General features: G+C 42.9%; 1 protein-coding gene across 1 annotated transcript; it reads left to right on the top strand.

The window, feature by feature from the left end:
- Positions 1 to 342: 342 nt before the first annotated feature.
- On the top strand, positions 343 to 20,941 carry Tcaf2 (TRPM8 channel associated factor 2). The gene is made up of 8 exons (XM_052721327.1): positions 343 to 538; positions 2,198 to 2,834; positions 13,559 to 14,550; positions 14,833 to 14,930; positions 15,904 to 16,117; positions 16,530 to 16,769; positions 17,612 to 17,949; positions 19,178 to 20,941. The coding sequence occupies exons 2-8, from the start codon at positions 2,212 to 2,214 to the stop codon at positions 19,430 to 19,432; spliced, it is 2,760 nt and encodes a 919-aa protein (XP_052577287.1). The 5' UTR covers positions 343 to 538; positions 2,198 to 2,211; the 3' UTR covers positions 19,433 to 20,941.
- The last annotated feature ends 1,253 nt before the right edge of the window (positions 20,942 to 22,194 follow it).

The raw sequence follows: 22,194 nt of genomic DNA, 5'->3' as shown, positions 1-22,194 counted from the left end.
CTCTCTCTCTCTCCAGGTAGGGTGGGGTCTAGAATCAGGCAGATCTGCATCAAGGTGAGGTTCCCATCAAGGTTGCAGCCAACCCGCCGGGTTACGGTAATAGCTCAGCTTCCCAAGGGCCTCGCCTCCGGGACAGCCCCACACCTACCCAGCCCAGTTCCCAACTAGCCCACCCCACTGGACAGCCCTGCCCCTAACCACCCCAGTTCCCTGGTAGCAGGGCTCCTGGAGAAGCTCCGCTCTCCAGACCCAACCAGGTGCCCTTCTGCATGACAGCCTGCTTCCGTGATAGCCCCGCCCTCTACAGCCCCGCCCAAGGGAGGCCCCGCCCCTAGGCAGAACTTCATTCTGACTGCACTCCTCTCGTCTGCCCCTACAGTCGGCAGGCACAGCGACCTTCTTGGCGTGAGATTTTTGGTTCTGGTGTGCTCTAGGGTGAGGCTGGGTGTTCCAGCAGCTGGGCTACGCTGGGAGGAAACCCCTAAAGTGTCAGAAGGCTACCGGACGTCATTTCCGAGAGTCAGTGTATCTTCCACAGGTCTGTGTTTCTTTTAGTTTCGTTTATCTGGTACAATTTTCTAGTTAACTCAGAACTGATTTATCTCCGCTCTTTGAACTTGAGTCGCGAATTTGATGAAGGTGTGTGTTCGCGTGTGCAAGAACATTTAGTTACAGAGTGGTGGGCCTGTCGTTTCAGGACAGATTACCCACGTGGCTTTTGTTTACTTTTCCTGCCAAGCTAGGGAAAAGTAAGAGAACTTTCTTCTCAGGCAAACTTAACAAGAGATTGAGCTTGGGGTTCCTGGTCTATCTGCGGCCTTTTTCTACCCCAGACCACTAAGCGGAATTTCCCACTGTTCACTTTCCTGGGAGCAGTGCCTTGAAGTGGGATGGGAAAGTGGGGTTGGTGGAGCACATACGGACATGCCAAGACCCATACTTCCACCACACGGGGAGTGGTTGAAATGTGAGGGCGCTATAGAGTTCTTAGTCAAGCAAGATGAAGGTGGGAATGCGTTCTGCAGGCTCAGACCAGGTCAGTTCAGCCTGGTCGTGGCCGAGAGCTAAGCGGACTGGACTATGAGGACAGATGAGAGGAGACTGGCAACATGAGCTATTGACAGTTCATAAGAACAGGAGGAACAAAGGAGGCAAGAGGCACAAGGGTCTGATATGCTCGGGTTCTCCCCTGAAGCTTATTTCGGAAGAGAGCCCTGAAAACCCTAAGTGAAGAATCTGGGTCAGACAGGAAAGGAGGGAGCCGAGCAAGGGTGAGTGCTGGCTGTCTAGAACTGAGTCTGCAGAGCTCAGTCCTTCCAGGGACCCTCCTAGGATGCACCTCAGGGAGGCCCTGAGCGTGTATCCATGGTTCCCTCCAGTACCTGAAACTAACTTAAGATATCAGTCACAGCCAATGGAGGGCTGTCCTGTTAGTCATGGGAATGGACAGAAAGTCCCCAGTGGTGAGCTACTCAGATGTGGGGATAGAGAAGTTGTGTGGGACACCTGCTATGATCCATGGCACTTGGAGAAGGGGAAGAAGAGAGAGGGGAAAAACTGAAGGAATACTGGAATGAGCTCAGCTGTCAGCATACAGGCTTCAGAAGAATTTGAAAAGACCTCTGACCAGACAGTTGGGGGTGGGGGCTTGCTTCCCATTAGGGCAGATTTGATCATTTGGAAGCCATTTCCAACAGTAAGGAAAGCTGTCAGAACTAATGCAGTTTCTGACAGGTCATGTTACTCTTTTGTCCGACCGAATACAACAAACACTAAGTCAACTCTTGCATTTGATCCACCAGGCCATTTAGGAACCTGCACTTCCTTATCTACCTCAGGTCCTGTTCGCCTTTCCCTGACTCTACTGCTGCCCTGGTGGGCCTCTTACCAGCATGTTCTTCCCATAGCACTTCAGGTTTCAGCTTCAAGGCCACATTCTTGGGTGGTCTTTTCTGTCATTCAATCTAAAGCAGTCTTCCAATTGACTGGTCTGTATCTCATCATCACATAGCAACTGGAAATTGCTGCACTTTTATTTATAAGCCTACTTATTTATCATCTTTACTCTTCTTATATATTGGAGTCATAAAAGTGGGGTCCTAATAATTTGCAGACTAAATACATTTAGTTGCTTGCCTTTTTTTTTCTAGTTCCTCAATTTATTTTGACCAACATGGGTCTTTGTGTCCTCTTGCAGCATCTGGAAGAACCATGGCAACAGCTCCTGATGCTGCTTTTGAGACCCTCATGAATGGAGTGACCAGCTGGGATCTTCCTAAAGAATCCATTCCCAGTGAACTCCTTCTTACTGGGGAGGCCGCCTTCCCAGTGATGGTGAACGACAAGGGCCAGGTGCTCATTGCTGCCTCTTCCTATGGCCAAGGCCGCCTGGTTGTCATATCCCATGAGGGCTACTTGTTGCATGCTGGCTTTACCCCATTTCTTCTCAATGCAGTGAGCTGGCTCTGCCCCTCCCCAGGGGCTCCCATTGTAGTGCATCCCTCCTTGGCATCACTAGTAAACATCCTAGGTGACTCTGGCATAGAGGCGCTGGTTCAGCCTGAACCTGGAGAGACTCTGGGTGTTTACTGCACGGATGCCTACAATGACAGTTTGACTGAGAAGCTGGTCCAGTTTGTGAAGCGTGGTGGGGGCTTGCTCATTGGAGGCCAGGCCTGGTACTGGGCCAGTCAACACGGCAGTGACAAGGTGCTATTCAGTTTCCCTGGGAACCAGGTGACAAGTGTGGCTGGAGTGTATTTCACAGATGTCTATGGGGATGGTGATAGGTTCAAGATCTCCAAGAAGGTACCCAAGATCCCACTCCATGTCAGGTGAGTGTGCCACTACAACCCCTAATAGATTCTAACACTTTTTAATAGTGCTGATGTTCCTTTTCCAGTGAGTATCCATTTCAATGCAAGTGATTATTGTTATTCAGTTTTCTAACTGCTGCAAAATCAAAAACACGGTCACTAAAATGCCTCAAGGCACAAGAAAAGCTGGTCCTACTGGCCACTCCCTTCTATCCACTTACGAGAAAAGCTTGCTCTATTGCCATTGTTTCTCCACATGGAGTATCTGAAACAGACTGCTTATCAGTGTCCTAAATGAGTCAGAAAACACTGGCATATCTACATGAACATCTACGATTGGGCCCAGCCCTATGCTGTACACTAGGAACGTAGCAGGAATCAAAACAGACACTGTGTGCTACCATGAAGCTTACGAATCAGTGGAAAAAATAAGCAGGTAAGCAAACCAATAGACAAGAAGTCCATCAAATGTTGATAGGAGCCACAAGAAGGGAAGAAGGCATGACTTGAGATATAACAATGAGGAGGAGAATAAAGGCTGTTTAACCTCTTCAGGGAAGGTATATCAGTCCAGTTTGGTTGGAATTCTATGGTGTTTCAAGCAGAAGAAATTTAGCATACAGAACCCATAGTTCAGGTGAGAGAATATTAGAAAACCACATAGGACTGGACCTCAGCCCAAATAGCAGGGCAGATTGAAGAAAATGGTGGCACTACTGGGGCCCAGGTGTGGTGATCACCATATGGATGCTGAACTCATGATCAGTCTGCCAAGCAGCAGTAAGACTCCCGATAAGAGGTCAGTCTAGTGTTAACTGGAGTCCTGGAGAAGACCTGGTGTTCAATAGAGATAAAACCCAAAAAAACCACCAACCTTGGGGCCTTCTTCCTTCCTGCTTCACTGGCTAGATAACCTCTGCCTCTCCTAGCTGAACTCACCAGGGTTAGGGTAAGGGAGCCCGGCAAACACAACACAGAAGACGGCAGAGTACAAACAATGGCCATAAGTGCGAATAAGCCAATGGCCAGCAAAAGGAACCCTATGGTTGGTGAACAGACGGTAGGGTGCAATGGAGAGGAGGACACCCATAAGAGGCCACTGAAACAGACCATGTGAGAGCTGCTGATGACATGTCTAGGATGATGGAATAGAGCTACTGGAAAGAGGTATGGCTGTGTCTTTGCTCCCAAGGTAGGATCCAGCAGGCTGGGTCAATGGACTGGATATGGAGCAAGAAATGAAAAAGAGAAATTGATAATATTGATCATAAGGATTAAAGATGATGTCATTTAATGAGAGTAGAAGGGATTGAGAGTTTAATCTTAGATTTTTGGGGTTTTGAGATATTAATGACTAATTGTGCTTTTTCCATATGTAAAAAAGTTACCGTAGTGGTTTAACAATTTCTGATTTTATATATCTTATGAAGCCCAGGTAGCCAGTCCAGGGTTATGGCAGTTTCTCCATGATGTCCCCAGCTACATGCTTCCCTCTCTGTCCCCATTTTCACTGTGGTTTGTTGCTTTCACCTTTTGTGATGATGACTAGCACTGCCCCAGCTCTCTAGTTACACCCAGGCGTGATTCCTTGAGTAGACACACTAGCTGAGTCTATCTGGTTTTCTTTTTTGTAACTTAGAAAATAATCTATTTTCTTGCAGTCTTGACATGGATCTCCATTGATATTTTAGTGAATAAAACTTAATCAAGTGGTCAAATTTAACCACCAAAGGGTCTGAGGATATTTTTAAAGGGGCATCTCTGAAGAAATCAAAGTCCTTCCCTAACGGAGAAAGGGAATGTCAGTGTTGAGTGAGCAGTTAGCAGTGCCCATGGCCCTCAGCCCCAGGGAAGGAGTGTGAGAGTCCTTCCCTACAGAGAGGGTTGGGTTAACCAGTCACAGAGAGGTGAATCTGATTTGCTCTAAGCTGGCTCTGATTCTCTAGCCAATTGACAAGCTCAGGCCTATGGGCCAGCCCCCTGTTTTTGTAAATAGGGTTTTTACTGGAGCAAGGCCATGACCATGTATTCCCAAATTGCTTGTGGTGCTTTCCAAGTTACAGTAGTCCTTCCAGGAGAAACCATGAACCCCTAAGTGTTGACCTGGCCCTTTAAATGTCTCCTGACCTTAAGTCTCAGCACCATAGTTCTCTCGGTTGCCTCAAAGAATTCTCCCTTTCAACAAAGGAAAGCTGTTTTTCCTCATCTCCACCTACATTTTCCATCTCTACTACTAAACCTGAAGTTTCTTGGTTTTCTTGTTTTAAGTTTCATTTTCTATGGAACTTTAAGTATACGAAGAAATAGAGAGAGCAGTACAATATTCCTCTGGGCAATTGTGGCCCAGTACTGAGAATGGTCAACTCATGCTCAGTCTCATTCGTCTACTGCAAGAAACTAGTTAGCAGAGGAAAATGGAAGAGTAGATGCAGTTCAACCTCAAAATAGTAAGGGCAGACTTGATTGGCTCAGTACTGGAAGGTCCAGGAGAATGTGCTGTGTAGAGTCTGAGAGTCAGCTCTTTTTCCCCATTTTGTAAGATACCAACATAATGAACTACTTGCTTTACTGTAATATACACCCAACAGTTGCAAAATTCAAATGACAGTACTACCAATAGCAAAATGACTGTAGGATTGCTGACTGATGGGAACTGCAAGGAATATTTACTAACATTGCCAAGTTAGCTGTATCAGTTGGCTTCCTAAGAAGAAATATATATATATAGAGTTCCCCTTTGGAGGTTGGGTTTCCCAAGAAGCTGACTTGGACAGAGTCATGGAGTGTGGGGAGTTCCTTAAAAACTGCTCTCAGTGGGGAAAAAGAAGGAAGGAAGGTGGGGCAGAGGGAAAAGGTAGGCAAATAGCAGCAAACATTCCTTAGCAATAAATAGCAGTGATTATTTCCTGTGCCTTTCATCCTCCTAGCATATTTTCCTAGGGATATTATATGAAGTTAGATCAGTGAACTTTGATGCCCTTTAGAACAGTTCCCTTTTTTTGTGCTTATACCACTGGGTACCTGGAAATGTCCGGTTACTTGTTTATTTGCTTTTGCTATTTAACTTTTAGAATTATGCCAAATAGTTCTGTAGTAGCTGAAAAATAAAATTTTAAACCTGTATTCTCTTCCCACATGTAATGCCTTTCTCCCCTCACTGTTTAAATTCATTAATGCTGCATTATTTCTTTATGTACATGAGCAGACATATGCATACATATCAGTATTCTCTTTGAGAAAGCAGTGGCACACTATGAGCTTTTCTTCACTTACTCTTTCTGCTCAATAGTATTCTGAATTATCAAACTAGGTATGGCTACATAACAGAATGCTAAGACGCCCTGTTGTTCTGTTGTGCTTCCGTGTGTAGATATCATATAATCTATTAAGTTCCTTAATGGCAGACATTTGAATTGCCAGTATGAATTTTAATTTTTCCAGTATTTTTACTATTACAGATGGGCTGCAATGAATGTCCTGATAGATGCATCTTTATAACCTCGCTGTGTCTGTAGAATTGGGATAGCTGGCTGATGGGGCATGAGTGTGTAATTTTGTTAGCATTACCATGTTACCCCTATTACAGATTGGGTAAGAAGCTTCCTCAGAGACAAAGACGGGTATGCAGAGTCCTCATCAAGAAGCAACCTCAATGGGGGAAAAGAACAAATACAGGACAGAGGCAGAAAGTGACCTATGAGGCAATATTCAGTACATATTTCTTAGTGATACTGTCACTATTAAGTGAAACACAGTAAGACACATATTGTCTGCAATAGAAGATCTTGAATAATGTATGGTATATACTACAGTTGCAGAGTGAATAATTATGTGGCCATTAAAAATCACATGTTCAGAGACCTCAAAAGGAAAGCAATATACTCACAATACAGTAAACAACATTAAGATACACAATTCTGTTAAAATGATGCCAAATTCATGGAATGGTACATATGCAGGTAGGAATATGAACATGAGAAAACAAATGTGATAACAGGCAGTATATAACTGAGGTGAGTTGATAATGATTATTTTAACGTGTTAAATCCTCACCAAATTCCCTATAATTACAACATTATAATTACATTTCAAATAACTTTATCTTATTAAACCCATTAACATTAGGAAAACGATTCTTGATCACATTAAGATGTCATCCTTTTACCTATGTCATGCTGTTACTTGAATATGAAATGTCCATCACAGGTGTATGCATTAAAGGCCTGGGTTTTTGGTTCATGAGGACTCTGACCTTGCCAGTGCGTTAATCAGCTGACGGAGTCATAATTTGATGGCCTTGTTGGGAGGCGGTAGAAATTAGAATATGGACCACAGCCAAGGAAGTAGAACACTGAAGACATTCCCTGGAAGGGCGTATCTTGTTCCCTGCCTTTTTCTTTCTTTTTTTTGTACCTTCTGCTTCCAGGCATCCATGAGATGAGCAGGGTTGCGTCACAGCATTCTCCCAGCTTGGATGTTCTGCCTCAGCACAGCCTCAAACAGTGGAGCCTGCTGACCTGAGCTGAAACCAAGAGCTAAAATGAACATTCCTCTTTTAAATTAGTTTCTTCAGGTATTTTGTCATAATGACAAAAAGCTGGCTAACACAATTTATGTTGAGTTTTCTATTTAAAATTTGTTATATATATAAATATATATATATATGAGTACAATATGAAGCCTTGATGCATACACACATTATATACATACAGGATGCTTAAGTTAAAAGAATCGACATATCCATTACCTCACATATTTATTATTACTTGTAGTGAGGACATTTACAATTTCCTTTCGGCAATTTTGAAATACACAGCAGTATTTATAATCATTACCAAGGTGTGTGATAGACCACTAGAATCGACTCTTCCTGTCTAATCTAAACTTTTACCCTTTGGCTAACAAAGATATGACTAGATAGTTTTAATCTGTTTAAGACAGTCCAAAGTGACATTTGAAAGCACTGATATGCAAAAAATGCAGGTTGCCAAATAATCAAAGAATATGTTATAATTTCTGTTAATATAAAATCCATATATATTTTATATATGTCCATAGAAAATACGAAAACATTAAAATACCCACTAATTTTTATTAATTGAATTCTAATATGTTAATAAATACTTTCGGAAATAAAAATGACATTAGGTATTATCTTTATAATTTTAGAGAAAAAACAAGACTTTGAAAAGTGGTTTTAATAGGTTTAAGTAATAAACCATTGGTAGTCAGTAGATCTCGATCTAATTTTTTGTTATGCTGGCAAAAATAAGATTTTCTTTTGCAAAGAACTTTAGGTGTAAGTTATTTTCTAATTCATTTCATAAAGATCAATTAATATTAGTAGAATTTTAGTTTTTTCACTCTGGGCTTGCATAATTTTATGCTTTGATATGAAGGATACGTTTGCAGACGTGTTACTGCCTAGCTATTTACTTAACTTTTGGTAGTACTTCTGATAGAGCCAAGAAACACTTGACTGAAGTCATAGTGCCTGAGTCAGAGAGGCCTGGGTCTGAGTCCCAGTTTTTCACTTTTCTTTGCCTGTGTCCATGAGCAAGTTACTTAACCTCATTAAGCATCATTTACGCAATTGGCTGAGTGATGCCATGTATTTGAGTGCCCAAAGCAATAAAAGGAACAACCAAAAATGGGTTTTCTTATTGCTCCTTTTCTCCACTATACAATATTCTCTTACTTGGCTCACATGTAGGTTGTCGAATGCCTGTTAAACCCTACCCATCATTCTTGGCAATGGTATTTAGACCTTAACACAGACAACCACTACAAAAATGATTTTTCACATTGCTGCTTTTCATAACCTAAAAAAAAACAACTAAAAAAAAGCAATGTGACACTAAAGTAATTGAATATTTGGAGTTTTCATTAATGTTCTCACAAAGTATTTACTTGCATGTATCTTTAATCACTGTGCAACCAATTATTGGTGTCATTATACACTCTTACTTTGTGTTCTGTTTAAAAATAATTTGATGTTTGAAAAGAATCTTCTTAATGAGAACTTTTAGCCACAATATAATATCAAAACTTTCCATAACTAATTAATTATTTTCTTTTGTTGAGTGTGCAGAATTTTAATAGTTTTGTACTTTGAGGGAGAAAAAAAAACCCTATAATCATTAGTTTGGCATTCTCTACCAAGGCAAACACTATAACATGTAGCATTAAATGTCTTGTTTTATTAAAAAAAAAATAGGTATCAAGGCATTTGGAAATCTGGCTATTAAAAAAAATCTAAGCAATTAATATCCAGCACTTGACTTTCAAGTTGCTTTCTCTGTCATACAACTCTCAGCTCTTGAGACGCAGGTCCTCCTTATACAAACTGACACTGACATGCTGAAGACAGGAGCCCTCTCCCAGCCCTATTAAATCAGAACTATGTTGGAGTTTCACTTTACCATACTTCCCAACTCCTGGGCACATCACCTGGCACCGTCTCCATGTTAGTCACCCGGCCACCTGCTAATGTCTCTAGCCTACCAGAATGTACAGCTTAGACAAGGTCTGGATGTCTTCTGTCCTGCCCAACGTTTCATTCTGTTACTACCTTGGGATCTTGATTGGTTTTGTTTTCTCTGTCAGTTAAAAATTAAAAGGCAGGACAAATCTCTAGGATGGCAGCTAGCAGCAGGGAAAAATCCCAAACACAGCTGATTGCAGCAGACGGACTCAGCTGGGAAAGGAAGGCTTTTGTTAGGGGTGAAAAAACACACTCATGCCCAGAAATACACAGAAAGAAAGACCCTCCACAGAGCAGAGCAAGGAGGCATCTCCTGGGGGCCTGGGGGTTTTTGAACTCTTTGAAGGATCTTCTTCCCTAGCATAGGGTTGGTCAGTTTGAAGAAAGATACACTAGCAGATCTGCCCACAGCTGCTGTGGATCATACCCAGATCATACCGTGAACTTGCTGAGCCAGTTCCTCAGCAGGGCCACTACTGATGGGAGGGAAAGCCCACAAGGCCTTTGTTTGAAACTGGCATGCCTTTGTCTCTGGTCAGGAGGGTGAGGAAGAAACCAGCCATCTTGGAATTTCAGTATCTTTATTACCTAGTTATAGCTCCTGTCCTAACTGTCTGCCTACCAGGGAAACTAAATCCTAGTCCCTCAATTCTAAGTGCTCAAAATGTGAAAAAGGAGAGGCTAACAAACATTCGTAAACTACATAAATTAATGAAAAACATGAGGCAGAACTATCTATCACAAGAGAAAGGGTGGCCTGTGCCCCGAGTGTTAGCTCTGCAGAGAACTTTGCATTATGGAAGGCAGTATGAAACTGAGTTTCAGGAAACAGAGGAGGACGGACTACACCTTCAAACTCTAAACTCTGAAAAGATCCCTAGCTTAGATTCTGCTGTACTTCTTCTTTCTGCCTTCCAGTTGAGGTTTTCATGAATTTTCCGGCTAACAAGTCTTGGCCAACCACCCCCGCCCCACTCCACCAACCTGACAGGTTCCTTAACTGCAAATCATTGCTGAAAGGTCCTAAAAGCAAGGTGATTGTCCTCTGCACCACCCAGCTTTATCTGCCTAAAGGAAGGGAGGGTCATAAATCCACAAAGGTCTCTCCCCTCCTAGCACCAAGAGCAGCTGATGTACCTGTTTGTAGAAATTCACCCTCACCACAGTCTTGTGGTGTAGAAAGATCTTCACCCAAGGACCTCAGCTTGGTTCTTAGTTCATAGTTTTGTATTTCATATGCTCCATAAACATTGACCATTTCCAGGTAAGAATTTGTGTGAAATGAATGAACCAAGGTACTATAAAAAGCCTCACAACCAACTGTAGGTAATGGAAAATTAAAAACTGTGAATGTGAAATAGCACATAAGCAGGCAGACATGGAAGGTTTTGCTAATGATGCTGTACATGGCTAAGGTACAAGCTGTACCTAGCTAAAGACTGTATTAGCTTGCTAGAGCTGCTATAACAAAGTGCCGCACATTTCTGGCGCAATAGAAATTGATCATCTGATAGATTTTAGAGGCTATTATCTGAGATAAAATATTTCTAGGTTAATCCTGCCTGGTCATGTGGGAAAAACTGTACAGTGCCTTTCTCTGATTCGTGTATTTTGATGGCAATCTTTGCTGGCCTGTCCCTTGGCATCTAGAGGCATCATCTTAGTGACGTCATTGACACTTGGTATTCTTGAATGCATGTTCAGTGTTCTGGTCTCCATGCTTTATAAGGACTGGCCATAATGAGACACCCTACTTGAATATGGTTTTATAGCTAGCTATGCTGCCATTTTCCCTCAAGGTCACATTCTGAGGTGCTGCAGTCTACACTACAACATATGAATTTGGGGTGGGACAGAATTCAGACCATAGCAATGATCAGTATTATGTTCCTTGTTTACCAGGTACAGAGTCCCTAAAAAAATCAGATCTTCTTAGTGTATTTGTATTTGTTAAATAATCACTAACATGTTCAAGGCTTACCGGTATATATCAGACACTGTATTAGCTAATGCATTAGTGATCTCTTTAAACTCCCAGAAGTAGATGAGAAATGATGGCTTGGAGAAGGAGAGTAGTTTGCACATGATTGTCTAGTTACTTGCCAGAATACAATGATTACACTTTGACAAGTCAAAATACTGGGTGACCCACTTCCTGGATCATAGCAGCTGTGTCCAAGCAAAAAACTCCATACCTTCATGTAGCTGATTTCTGTCATTCCCACTCCTTATGCCGAAAGCTTTCTGCCCGCAGCTGAGATTTCACAGAGCATGACCTGTTTTATTATTAGTTCTTGTTGCTCAGGCTCAGAATAAGCCTTGGGCCTCTAAAAGAAAAACAAAAACAAAAACCTGAATCCTGAGTCCACATGACACTTGTGTTTGTTTGAAAATGAGATGATGAAATTGAGACACAATTTTTGCTTTGTTTTGCACTGATATGGAATTAAGGAGAAACAGCACAAGATGTACTTTCTTCTGTAGACTAATTTCTGAATGGTCTTATTAAATAAAAAAACACAGAGCCAAATATAGGGGTGAAAGCCTTAGAGATCAGGGATATAGGGAGAGCCACCAGCCAACCTTAACTCACCAATCCTGCAGCTCCTAAATGCGAGTTACTTCCTGTCTACCCACACCTTTATATGCCTTGCTTTTCTGCCCTCTCATTGGCTCTTAACCCAGCTACCTCACTTCCTTGTCACTGCCTGTCTGTACAGATCTCCAGGTCTCTATGGTTGGTACTGGGATTAAAGGCGTGTGTCACCACACTTGGCTCTGTTCCCTAGTAAACACACAGAGACCCTGCCTGCTAAGTGATCAGATTAAGGACATGTGCTGCCTGACTTTGTTTACTTAAAATGGCTGGCCTTTCCCCCTGATCTCCAGGCAAGCTTTATTTATCAAAGCACAAATAAAATATCACCACATCCTTACAGTAATTAAATGAGCTAACTAATTTTACTTTTAGAAATATTGTACTTTTATTTAAAAGTATGTTGTTTTTAAAGTTGAAATGATAAAATGATACAAAAATGATTTAAATGACCTATAACTCTAATAGTCAAGATGATCCCAGAAGACAAATTTTGACAAATATGGGGTAGATTCTGTTTCAATGTCTAGTTTATGATTTTTGGATCTTAGCATTTTTAAAATTTGACTTAGTCTCTTGAGGGTCTAATTTTTACATTCCATTAATCCTCTCCCAATACTGTCTAATTACTGACTTACTATATAATGTTAACATGATTTATTTAATCCATTTCTTATTGTTTGATGCTTAATGTATCTAGAAATTGTGCTTTTTAATTTTTGAAATAAAAAAAACTTTAAAAAATTTGTTTTTTATGTTGACCACTTCTAAGTAAAAAATGGTAAATACTATCAGATTTAAATAAGAATTTTTAAATATTTTTTGTACTTATTCAATGAGTGTGTGTGTGTGTGTGTGATGTAATTGAATGTGTGTGTGTGTGTGCATGAGTCTAATGTGCATGTATGTGTGTGGGGTTGGGTGCACATGTCTTGGTCAGAGGACTTTCAGGCGTTGGTTCTCTTCTTCCAGGGATTGAACTCAGGTCATCAGGCTTTGTGACAAGAGCCTTTACCCTCTAAGCCATCTCACCTGCCCTAAGTAAGAATTTCTAAAAGATATATGGCTGTATAAATTAAGTAGAAGTTTAAAAAAATTACTTGTAACATATCCCTGTTTCTGAGCAAACCTGTGGAGAGTCCAGTGTGATGTTTCTACAGTCTTATTTCTGATCTTGTATCTGAAGACTTACTCCAGGGGAAGCATTGGAGGAGTGCTGTCTCCATCCAATATGCTAGATTTTCCAGCTTTGTTTACATGCTTTGATAATGTTCAAGACATGAAATTTGAGCTAGAATATTCACTGGTTGACTAATGTCAAGAATTCTTGGAGGGGTTCATCTGGAGAATGTGGATTTGGGTATGTATGAACAAGATCACTGCCTCTCTTTTCTTCACATCTGTGATAACCTCAGTTATGAGAAACACTGGTGTTTTGTGTGTTGCTAAGCAAGAGCAAACATGAACAATGATATGTGATTAATGGTGAGACAAAGAAAAAAATGCATTATGTTGATAAGACACACATTATTAAACCCCATAATACTATTGGTAAGAAAGGAAAATTGGTGTGAACTATGTCATCTTTCTCTCCTTGGTGGGCTATAGTGAGTGACTCATTAACTGAATACAGGCTCTTCATCTCTCTCATCTTCTTCCCAGGTGTTGGGAGGAGCTCGGGCATGACCAGGAGCAGCTGCTGGTTGGGATCTCTGAGTTGGACATCAAGACTGGAGGTGTCCCCTCACAGCTGTTGGTGCATGGGTCCCTGGCCTTCCCTCTGGGGCTCAATACCTCCCTCGGCTGCTTCCTAGCAGCTGCCCACTATGGCCGTGGTCGTGTGATACTGGCTGCCCATGAGGCCATGCTCTGTGCTCCTCAGATGAAACCATTTTTGCTCAATGCTGTACGTTGGTTGGCCAGAGACCAGAGAGGCAATATTGGGGTGAACAAAAGTCTCAAGAATCTGCATTCCCTGTTGTTGGAGCGTGGCTTGAGTTGCAGCCTGAAGTCTCATTTGACCAGTGACATGTGTGTCTACTGCTGTGGGGCCTATAGTGATCAGGATGCCAAGAAAATACAGGAGTTTGTCGCTGAGGGTGGGGGGCTGCTCATTGGTGGCCAGTCCTGGTGGTGGGCTTCCCAGAACACAGGCAGCTCTGCCTTGGCAGGTTTCCCTGGGAATGTCATCCTCAACACCTTTGGCCTCAGCATCCTGCCTCGGACCCTCAGCCCAGGCTGTTTCCCTGTCCTTCCTACAGAGATAAGGAACTACCACTTTCGAAGGGCTCTCTCTGAGTTCCAGGCTGTGTTGAACCACAAGGGTGGGAACTTGGAAAAGAAGTATTTGGCAAGGTTGGGAGTAGATGCGGCAGGCTTCCTTCAGATTCCTGCACAGGGGATTCCTGCTTACATGTCTCTGCACCGGCTGCTGAGGAAGATGTTGAGACAGGCAGGCCTCCCAGCTGTGAGCAAGAAAAATCCAGTTTCCGGTCACTCCTGTGAGGCTGCAATGCTCCATCTGGCCACAGAGCTGGCACATTCTGGGACTGATTGCTCCCAGCTAGCCCAGGGTCTCGGCACTCAGACCTGCTCCTCCAACCTCGGTCCCTCAGAGCATCCCATCACTGTGGAGATCAGTGGAACCAACCCAGGTATAGAATGGACAGGGAATGCTCGGAGTATTCTTGGCCTGGGAGAAGGTGGGTTTGGTTAACTTTTCAGAACCTGGAAGGTTCTGATCCTCAGAATGAATAGCTCCATGCTGTGCTAGACAATGGGAGCTGGGATTGTGCTTAATTAAGGCCAAGGAGGAAAGGGTACAGGAAGTGAGGATGGATGATTTGGAGTTCATGGAAGAAGTTGCATCTGTGGGAGGCTCCAGGTAGAGTCAGGCCATGTAGGAACACAACTCAGCCTTCTCTGTGACTTGTCAGGTAACGGTGACACCTGGATGAGCACTGGGCTCTACCTTCTGGAAGGTCAAAGTGCAGAGGTCTCTCTCTCTGAAGCTGCTGCCTCTGCTGGCCTGAAGGTAAGGCTAGACACTGGGAACCAGCACTTCCCAAAACTTAGCCAAGACTCTCCCACACCAAAGAGTGGTTTTTATCTCCCTTACTGAGTTTATGCAGCAGGAGCCCATGGGAGGGTTATTCTGCCCCTCTTATAGATGGAACAGCAGAAAGTCCAAGCTATGATGACCCAAGCTCATTCCTAAGCCTGATTTCCATATGTGGCAATTTTACCTACTTAGAGGGATAAGGAAGAGTGACCTTATTACTTATCAGTACTCACCAGTTTTCCTGGTAGCAGAGGCCGAAGTTTGACCTCTTCATTTTGACACCCCTTTAAAGGGTGTGTTTCGTCCCATTACCTGTATCATGAAAATATATGACCTCCATGCGGAATTTAAATTCTTCTGCCCTCTCAGTTCTAAGCATCATTTCCTACTACAGTTAAGGGCTCTTCTATCGGCATTCTGAGATAACAGAGTTATCTGCTTCTATCTGACAAAGGCAAAGAGGCAACCCCACAGAGCATGGAAGGGTGAGGGGGACAGGAGAGCAGATGAGTTCTCTGCCTCCTGGCTCAACTTGGTAGCATCTGGATGGACTTGTATCTGCTCATAATAGGTAGGCAGCCTGAGATGCCCTGCATCATACAAAGTATCAGAGCCACTCTGCTGTTTAAGTCTGATATAAGAGACCAGGATTCTGCCTGGTAGTGAGACTCCACGAGTGCCTACTCAGTTACACCTAGTAATTAGACAATTCATATCAAATGGAAATTCACTATTAGACTGTTTTACACCCTTAAATAAACCTTAAATTTACTTTTGAGTCCAAAAGACTTCGGAGTGCTGCAGTCTCATAGACTACATGTATCCTTCACAGAAAAGGGAAGTTAGGATTTCATATATAATCACCACCATCCATATGCCCCTAACAAAACCCTGCATGCTTCTTGGGGGCTCAAATTCCCTTCATGTGGTACAATTGTCTGTCCAGGTACAGATTGGATGTCACACCGATGACCTAAGTGAGGCCAGGAAGCTGTCTCGAGCCCCTGTGGTAACTTACCAGTGTTGTATGGACAGAACTCAACGGTCAGTCTCCTGCCTCTGGGGTGGTCTCCTCTATGTCATTGTGCCCAAAGGCTGTCAGCTTGGTCCTGTCTCTGTTACTATCAAGAAGGCAGTGCCTGCTCCGTACTACAAGCTAGGTGAGTGGACTGGGCATTGAGGGAAATTTGAGCTCCAGGTGCCTTGGTGACTGTGGGGTTATTATTGAAGAGAGAGAGTATAACAAGGATCACTAGAGGGGGAAAGGTAGAACTGTTCAACATGAGTCTACAGCCAGGAGGTAGGATCAGCCTTGTCTATGGAGACTTTGGGTACAATGGAGAGGGGTCTAGCAGTTTGACCTTCACCTGCAGCCTATGGACCTGAATGATAGCAAGTCATTGGTTCAGTGCTTTCCTTCTAGAATTTCACTCCTCTCTCTCTCTGTCTGTCTGTCTGTCTGTCTCTCTCTGTGTGTGTGTGTGTCTGTCTGTCTGTCTGTCTGTTTCTCTCTGTCTCTCTGCCACTGCTCAAAGGGAAATGGGCGGCAGGTTCCATGCTATATATTTCCAGGTAAAACATCCCTAGAGGAGTGGAAGAGCTGTGTCCAGGATAACCTGTGCCCCTGGGGAGAGCTGGCTACAGACAACATCATCCTGACGGTACCAACTGCAAGCCTCAGGGCTCTGGAGGACCCAGAGCCTCTGCTCCAGCTCTGGGATGATATGATGCAAGCCGTGGCCAGATTGGCAGCCCAGCCTTTCCCTTTCCAAAGACCTGAGAGAATTGTTGCAGATGTGCAGATCTCATGTGGTAGGTGCTCCAGGGGAATGCTCTTACTGAGCAAACTCCATTTTGTTATTATTTTACTTTTCTTGTAGTGCCCAAGAATTGTAAAACATAATTTTGCTATTAAAATGCAAGGAAAGAAGGACAAAAAAAGCTTGGACCATGATAGAAGTAAAAGATGTTTACAAACAAAAGGTCAATCAGTGACATCTTACAAGATACAATTTCCTAAGATAGCAATCACACCCAGAAACTCAATGCTGGGAGGCCACCAGTGTCTGTCAAGATCTTTTCAAAAAGCATATTCAAAGTGGACTACTTCCTTCAGGCAAAGCCATAACTGAAAAAGAAGGGGGAGGGTGAATAAAGGTATGAATGCCAAGGACTTTGCAGAGAAGATACATACATGTAGGGAATCAGTTCAGAGTCCTGCTCCCACATAGGGAGGATAAATTTTTATCTACAAAACTATCTCTATTATGTCATGCAAATCTGGTTAACAATGCTGATTGGTGGGGGTGGGGTGGGGGGACTGACATTACCCTAGCTTCTCTAGTCCAGGCTCAGGGCATCATGCCATAGACTCACAGGCAAAGGAAGATCTTGAAAACAAAGCAGCAAATCCCAGCAAGGACAGTTACTGTGAAGTATCTTCCTACCCTTCAGAGTGAGGACCAGGACAATACTTAATTGGGAGAATCTGGGAAGGGGTCAATTACTGTAGAAAAGCCAGATGCTTTCCAAATGGCACAGATATCTGGAATCACTGGGTACAACCATGATTGTGAAGGAAAAGCTCAACAGTGGAAGGAGGAAGTTGAGGCAGACCCTGCTTTCACACTCCGTCTCTTTCTTTGCATCACCAGGCTGGATGCATTCAGGATACCCCATCATGTGCCACCTGGAGTCTGTGCAGGAGCTCATCAATTTGACATCCATGAGAAGTACGGGCCTGTGGGGACCCATCCATGAGCTGGGCCACAATCAGCAGCGCCATGGATGGGAGTTCCCTCCCCATACCACCGAGGCCACCTGCAATCTCTGGTCAGTCTACGTGCATGAGACAGTTCTGGAGATTCCCAGGGCTCAAGCCCACCCCGCACTGAAACCTGAAGAACGAGAGAAGAGAATCAAAGACCACCTTCAGAAGGGAGCACCCCTGGATAACTGGAATGTCTGGACAGCGCTGGAAACATATCTGCAGGTACTTAGCACAAATTCAGGGAGATGGTGCTGACAGACTCCTCAGTCATGTAGTGTCCTGCCTCCTAAGAGCTCTCCAATTCCTGCATGATCCCCTAAAACCTGGGACCACCACCACCACCCCTGGATGTGAGTCACCGGTGGTACCTCTCAGCTTATATACTTGTATGATAAAAGTGACACCCATCCCACTTCCAGAACCAGGATGTTGGAAGATGCAAGGAAATGGAAAGTATTCTGAGAAATTACAAGGCACATTTTTCTGTGCTATCCTGAACTTTGACTGAGAGGGAAGGATCTGAGTCATATTCCTGACTCCTCTCACTGGCTTTGCCCTTCATCTCTTAATAGCTGTTCCATAATAGCCGTTGTTTGGTTATGTTTTGTTTTCCTTACTTTTATGGGTTACAATGACAGGGACATGTCTACAGGGCAACTGCATTACAAATAGGTATTGTAAGAAGAAACATATCTACTAACAAGGTCCCCAGGCTTTGAAGCAGAAGCATTGTTTGAATAAATAATGACCAACCAATAGGAGAGCAATGAAGTCATAAAGTTAGTCCATTTCCTGTGGATAAGCATCTATCCCTGCCCCCTTTCAAAAAATGTGCTTCCAATTTTCATGGCCGGTCATCAAAGCTTCTGACCACACCAGACCTTTTGCCCTGTCTACTGCAACCCTGTGCAGAGGGCTTATCTAGTTCACTTGTCACAGAGGCTTGTAAACCCTAAGTTAAGAATCCAATCAACTTGTTCAAAAGCACCTACCTAAACGACAGATCAAGAACTTAGAATCAGGAGTTAGCAGCAAGCCCTGGCTTCTTAGATTGCTACACTCTAATGTTTCCCTTCACTGGTTTTGAAGAGTGAGATGTGGTCTCAGTTGATGAGCAACCCAACTCAGTCCGGCTGGAGAAAGCACTTAAGATCTGGATAATACATTAAAAAACAAAGCTAATAATAGTAACCGTCTTTTATTGAGTAACTCTTTGTACATTAGGGTTCTAGAGAGCATCGTTACTAGATTGAGGGGTAAAATTTGGTTGCCAAGAGCCACTGAGATCCAATAAGGTAGATTTATATGGAGACACAGGATGGGAAGTGGGACAAACAAGAGGTTTGAAGCTGATGGGAAGCAGTCCCTGATATACCTATGACCACGCACACAGGCAGCAGTCAGGCTCACAAACTCAACACCTTATTCTTCCCTCTCTTTCTCTTTCCAGCTCCAGGAGGCCTTTGGGTGGGAGCCATTCATGCACCTCTTTGCTGAATACCAAAACCTCTCTGGCCTCCCCAAAGACAAAGAGAGCAAGATGAACGTATGGGTGAAGAAGTTCTCTGAAGCCGTGCAGAAGAACCTGGTCCCTTTCTTCGAAGCCTGGGGCTGGCCTATCCAGAAGGAAGTGGCTGATAGCCTGACCTACCTGCCTTGCTGGCAGGATCACCCTCTGAAGGTGTACATGAGTACGGAGGAGTAAGGGCTACAGAGCAGGTGGGGCAGGGGTGGGGGTGGGGTGAGGAAGGACCCTGCCACACTGCCAACTTCACCACTGTGTTCTGGCTTGAGGCACTCACTGCCTTAACTATTTTTTCCTCAAGCATTTGTCTTTAAAATATATTTTAGGTTGTTTTGAATATCATTACAGGCTTTCTTTAGAGCCCAGAGCTGCTTGTGATAATGAACCTAGGGAATATTCCTTTTCACATTCCATCAAGCACATCCTCAACTCAGGGACCATCTCCTTAGATAGTAACATTCCTTAGGTATTTGGCAAGTGCTTTGCACATGAAAGGCATTAAGGAAATATGTGCTATATGAAAGAACACGAAGGTCTCCTGACATAGACGGAAAAGTCAGTCCATTGTCCTAGGAACTGCGTACAGCAGTTTCTGAGTTATGTGAGCAATATTCCAGCAGACTTCCAAGGAAAATACAGTTAACATCACCTCATCATACAGGAGAAAATGACATGGATATTAAACAACTTCTGCAGTCAAAACTGCAAAGAGGAGGTGTCAGGGTTTGGCAGATGTCCGTAACAGTGATAGACTGTAGAGCTTATCCTCGACAGATTTATAATTGTAACAAAAATTTGCCTAAAAGATAGATGCAAGTTTAAAGACCTCTATTTTCCCCTGTGCTAATTATTGCATTTTGACTAAATATCAGATTGAATCTCTAAATGGTTTTGGTGTCTGATTTTCTCGTTACCTCAGCCTAGACTCATCTGCCTTAGGGACCCAGCCTTGGGAAGGTATTTGAACCAAGGCATTTCAGTTCCCCAACTGGTGATGTCTTAATCCTGATGGGAGGAAGGGGTGAGTAGAGGGATGATGCTGGAATTAGGAGGTTACCTAGGAGACAAAACTGAAACCTAAGCTTGTACACACCTCTGTGTAGGACCTGGAGCCCTGTGGTGGTTTCTTCTCATTCCTGCAGACAGACACTAGCTTTGCCTCTTATTTTAATGCTCATGGTGTATTTTTTTTTTTTCTTGTCTGTGGCTGCAACTTCCTCAGGTTAGTCTTGGATGCATAAAAACCAATTTTATGCCTTCAATTTTATTGTTCTAAGTTTAGAAACCATATTAGGAGAAAAAAATTCAAGAATTTTAAGCTAAGACAAAGTCCCAGCACGAGTGTTGGGGGGGGGGGGGATCATGAAGTCCCACCCCCAGCTGAAGAGCTGATGGCAAAGTATAGCCATCAGTTCTTCTTTGTCTACAATACAAAGAGTCAAGCTGGTTTGGAAGAGGTTGATTTACTTGTAGCTGAAGCAGGCGCAGGATCCCAGCTTGGTACATCTGATTCATACCTTCTAACCTCAACTAGTTCCAGTAATGGAAGGTGGTCCAGGTCAAGCTGATGAATGGCAGGTCACAGACTTCTATTGCATAGACTGGAAAGCAGACATTGCTTTGGTATTGCGGACAAAAGCTTGATTAGATTGCCCAAAGCTTCAATCATTGTAGTTAGACCAAGAGACAGTTGAGGGATGGTAATTCATTTTCTTTCTTTCTTTTTTTTTTTTTTTGGTTTAGAAATTTCATAACAAACTTGCATTACACATTTTGAAATTTCATAATGTAAGCATATTACTCATAGTTATAGAAATAAATTTTAATGATTTATTTGCTTTTACTTTGTAAGCATTGGTGCTATGCCTGCGTGTATGCCTGTGTGAGGGTGTCAGATCACTTGGTGCTGGATCACAGACAGTTGTGAGCTGCCATGTGGGTGCTGGGAATTGAACCTGTGATCTTTTTTTTTTTTTTTTTTTTTTTTTTGGTTTTTCGAGACAGGGTTTCTCTGTGTAGCTTTGCGCCTTTCCTGGATCTCGCTCTGTAGACCAGGCTGGCCTCGAACTCACAGAGATCCGCCTGGCTCTGCCTCCCGAGTGCTGGGATTAAAGGCGTGCGCCACCACCGCCCGGCGGAACCTGTGATCTTTGGAAAAGCAGCCAATGTTCTTAACTGCTGAGCCGTCTCTCCAGAACCTAGAAGCAATTTTTGTAAAGAGTTTGAAATAATCTCTTAGAAAAAGTAGATCTGAAAGTGAGTAGAGATGGAGACAGAGTGCTGGAATGGACTACTCTTGTTTTAAGTTCTTTGTTATTTATTTAATATTTCACTTCTGTTGTGTACTACCCTGGTTATTTTTATTTTTATTACAGTTTTGCATACAATACATTTTATTCAAAATTTTCATATTTTTTTATCATATTCTTTCCTCTTCTCCAACTTCTCCCAGGTCCTCCCTACCTCCCCAACTTTATGTTCTTTCTCTATACATATAATAAAATAAGTTGATGCAGTTTTCTATGATTGGATCCCTACGTATATTTCCAGATCTCTCCCTTTCTTCTAGCCAAGATGCCCATGTCATTTATGGACATCATGTTTCTCATCTCTAGACTGATCTCTGCTTCTATATCTTTTTTGCCTCTGTCTACCTGGATTTCTTGTACTTCATAAAAGAGTAGAGACACTTTTGGCTTCTAGGTTTCCTCTGTGGTAGAATGAAAATGAACAAACCAACAAAGCACATGTCCTACTTGAAATTATATTTACCTGTTATTTAAATATTGGTAAAAAAAAATCCATATGGTTTAGTATTGTATTTAATAAAATCTTGCCCTGTAAGGAGAGATGTGCCATCTTGGAACCTGAACTATAGGTGCGAGGGGCACATCTCACCACTTGGGGCCAACAGAGAGATCTTTCCTAATTCATATAAATCT

The sequence above is a fragment of the Peromyscus californicus genome, unplaced genomic scaffold, assembly GCF_007827085.1.
Source record: "Peromyscus californicus insignis strain IS unplaced genomic scaffold, ASM782708v3 Scaffold_6__1_contigs__length_162567912, whole genome shotgun sequence".
Classification (NCBI taxonomy): Eukaryota; Metazoa; Chordata; class Mammalia; order Rodentia; family Cricetidae; genus Peromyscus; species Peromyscus californicus.
This window is presented reverse-complemented; position numbering and strand designations above follow the sequence as displayed.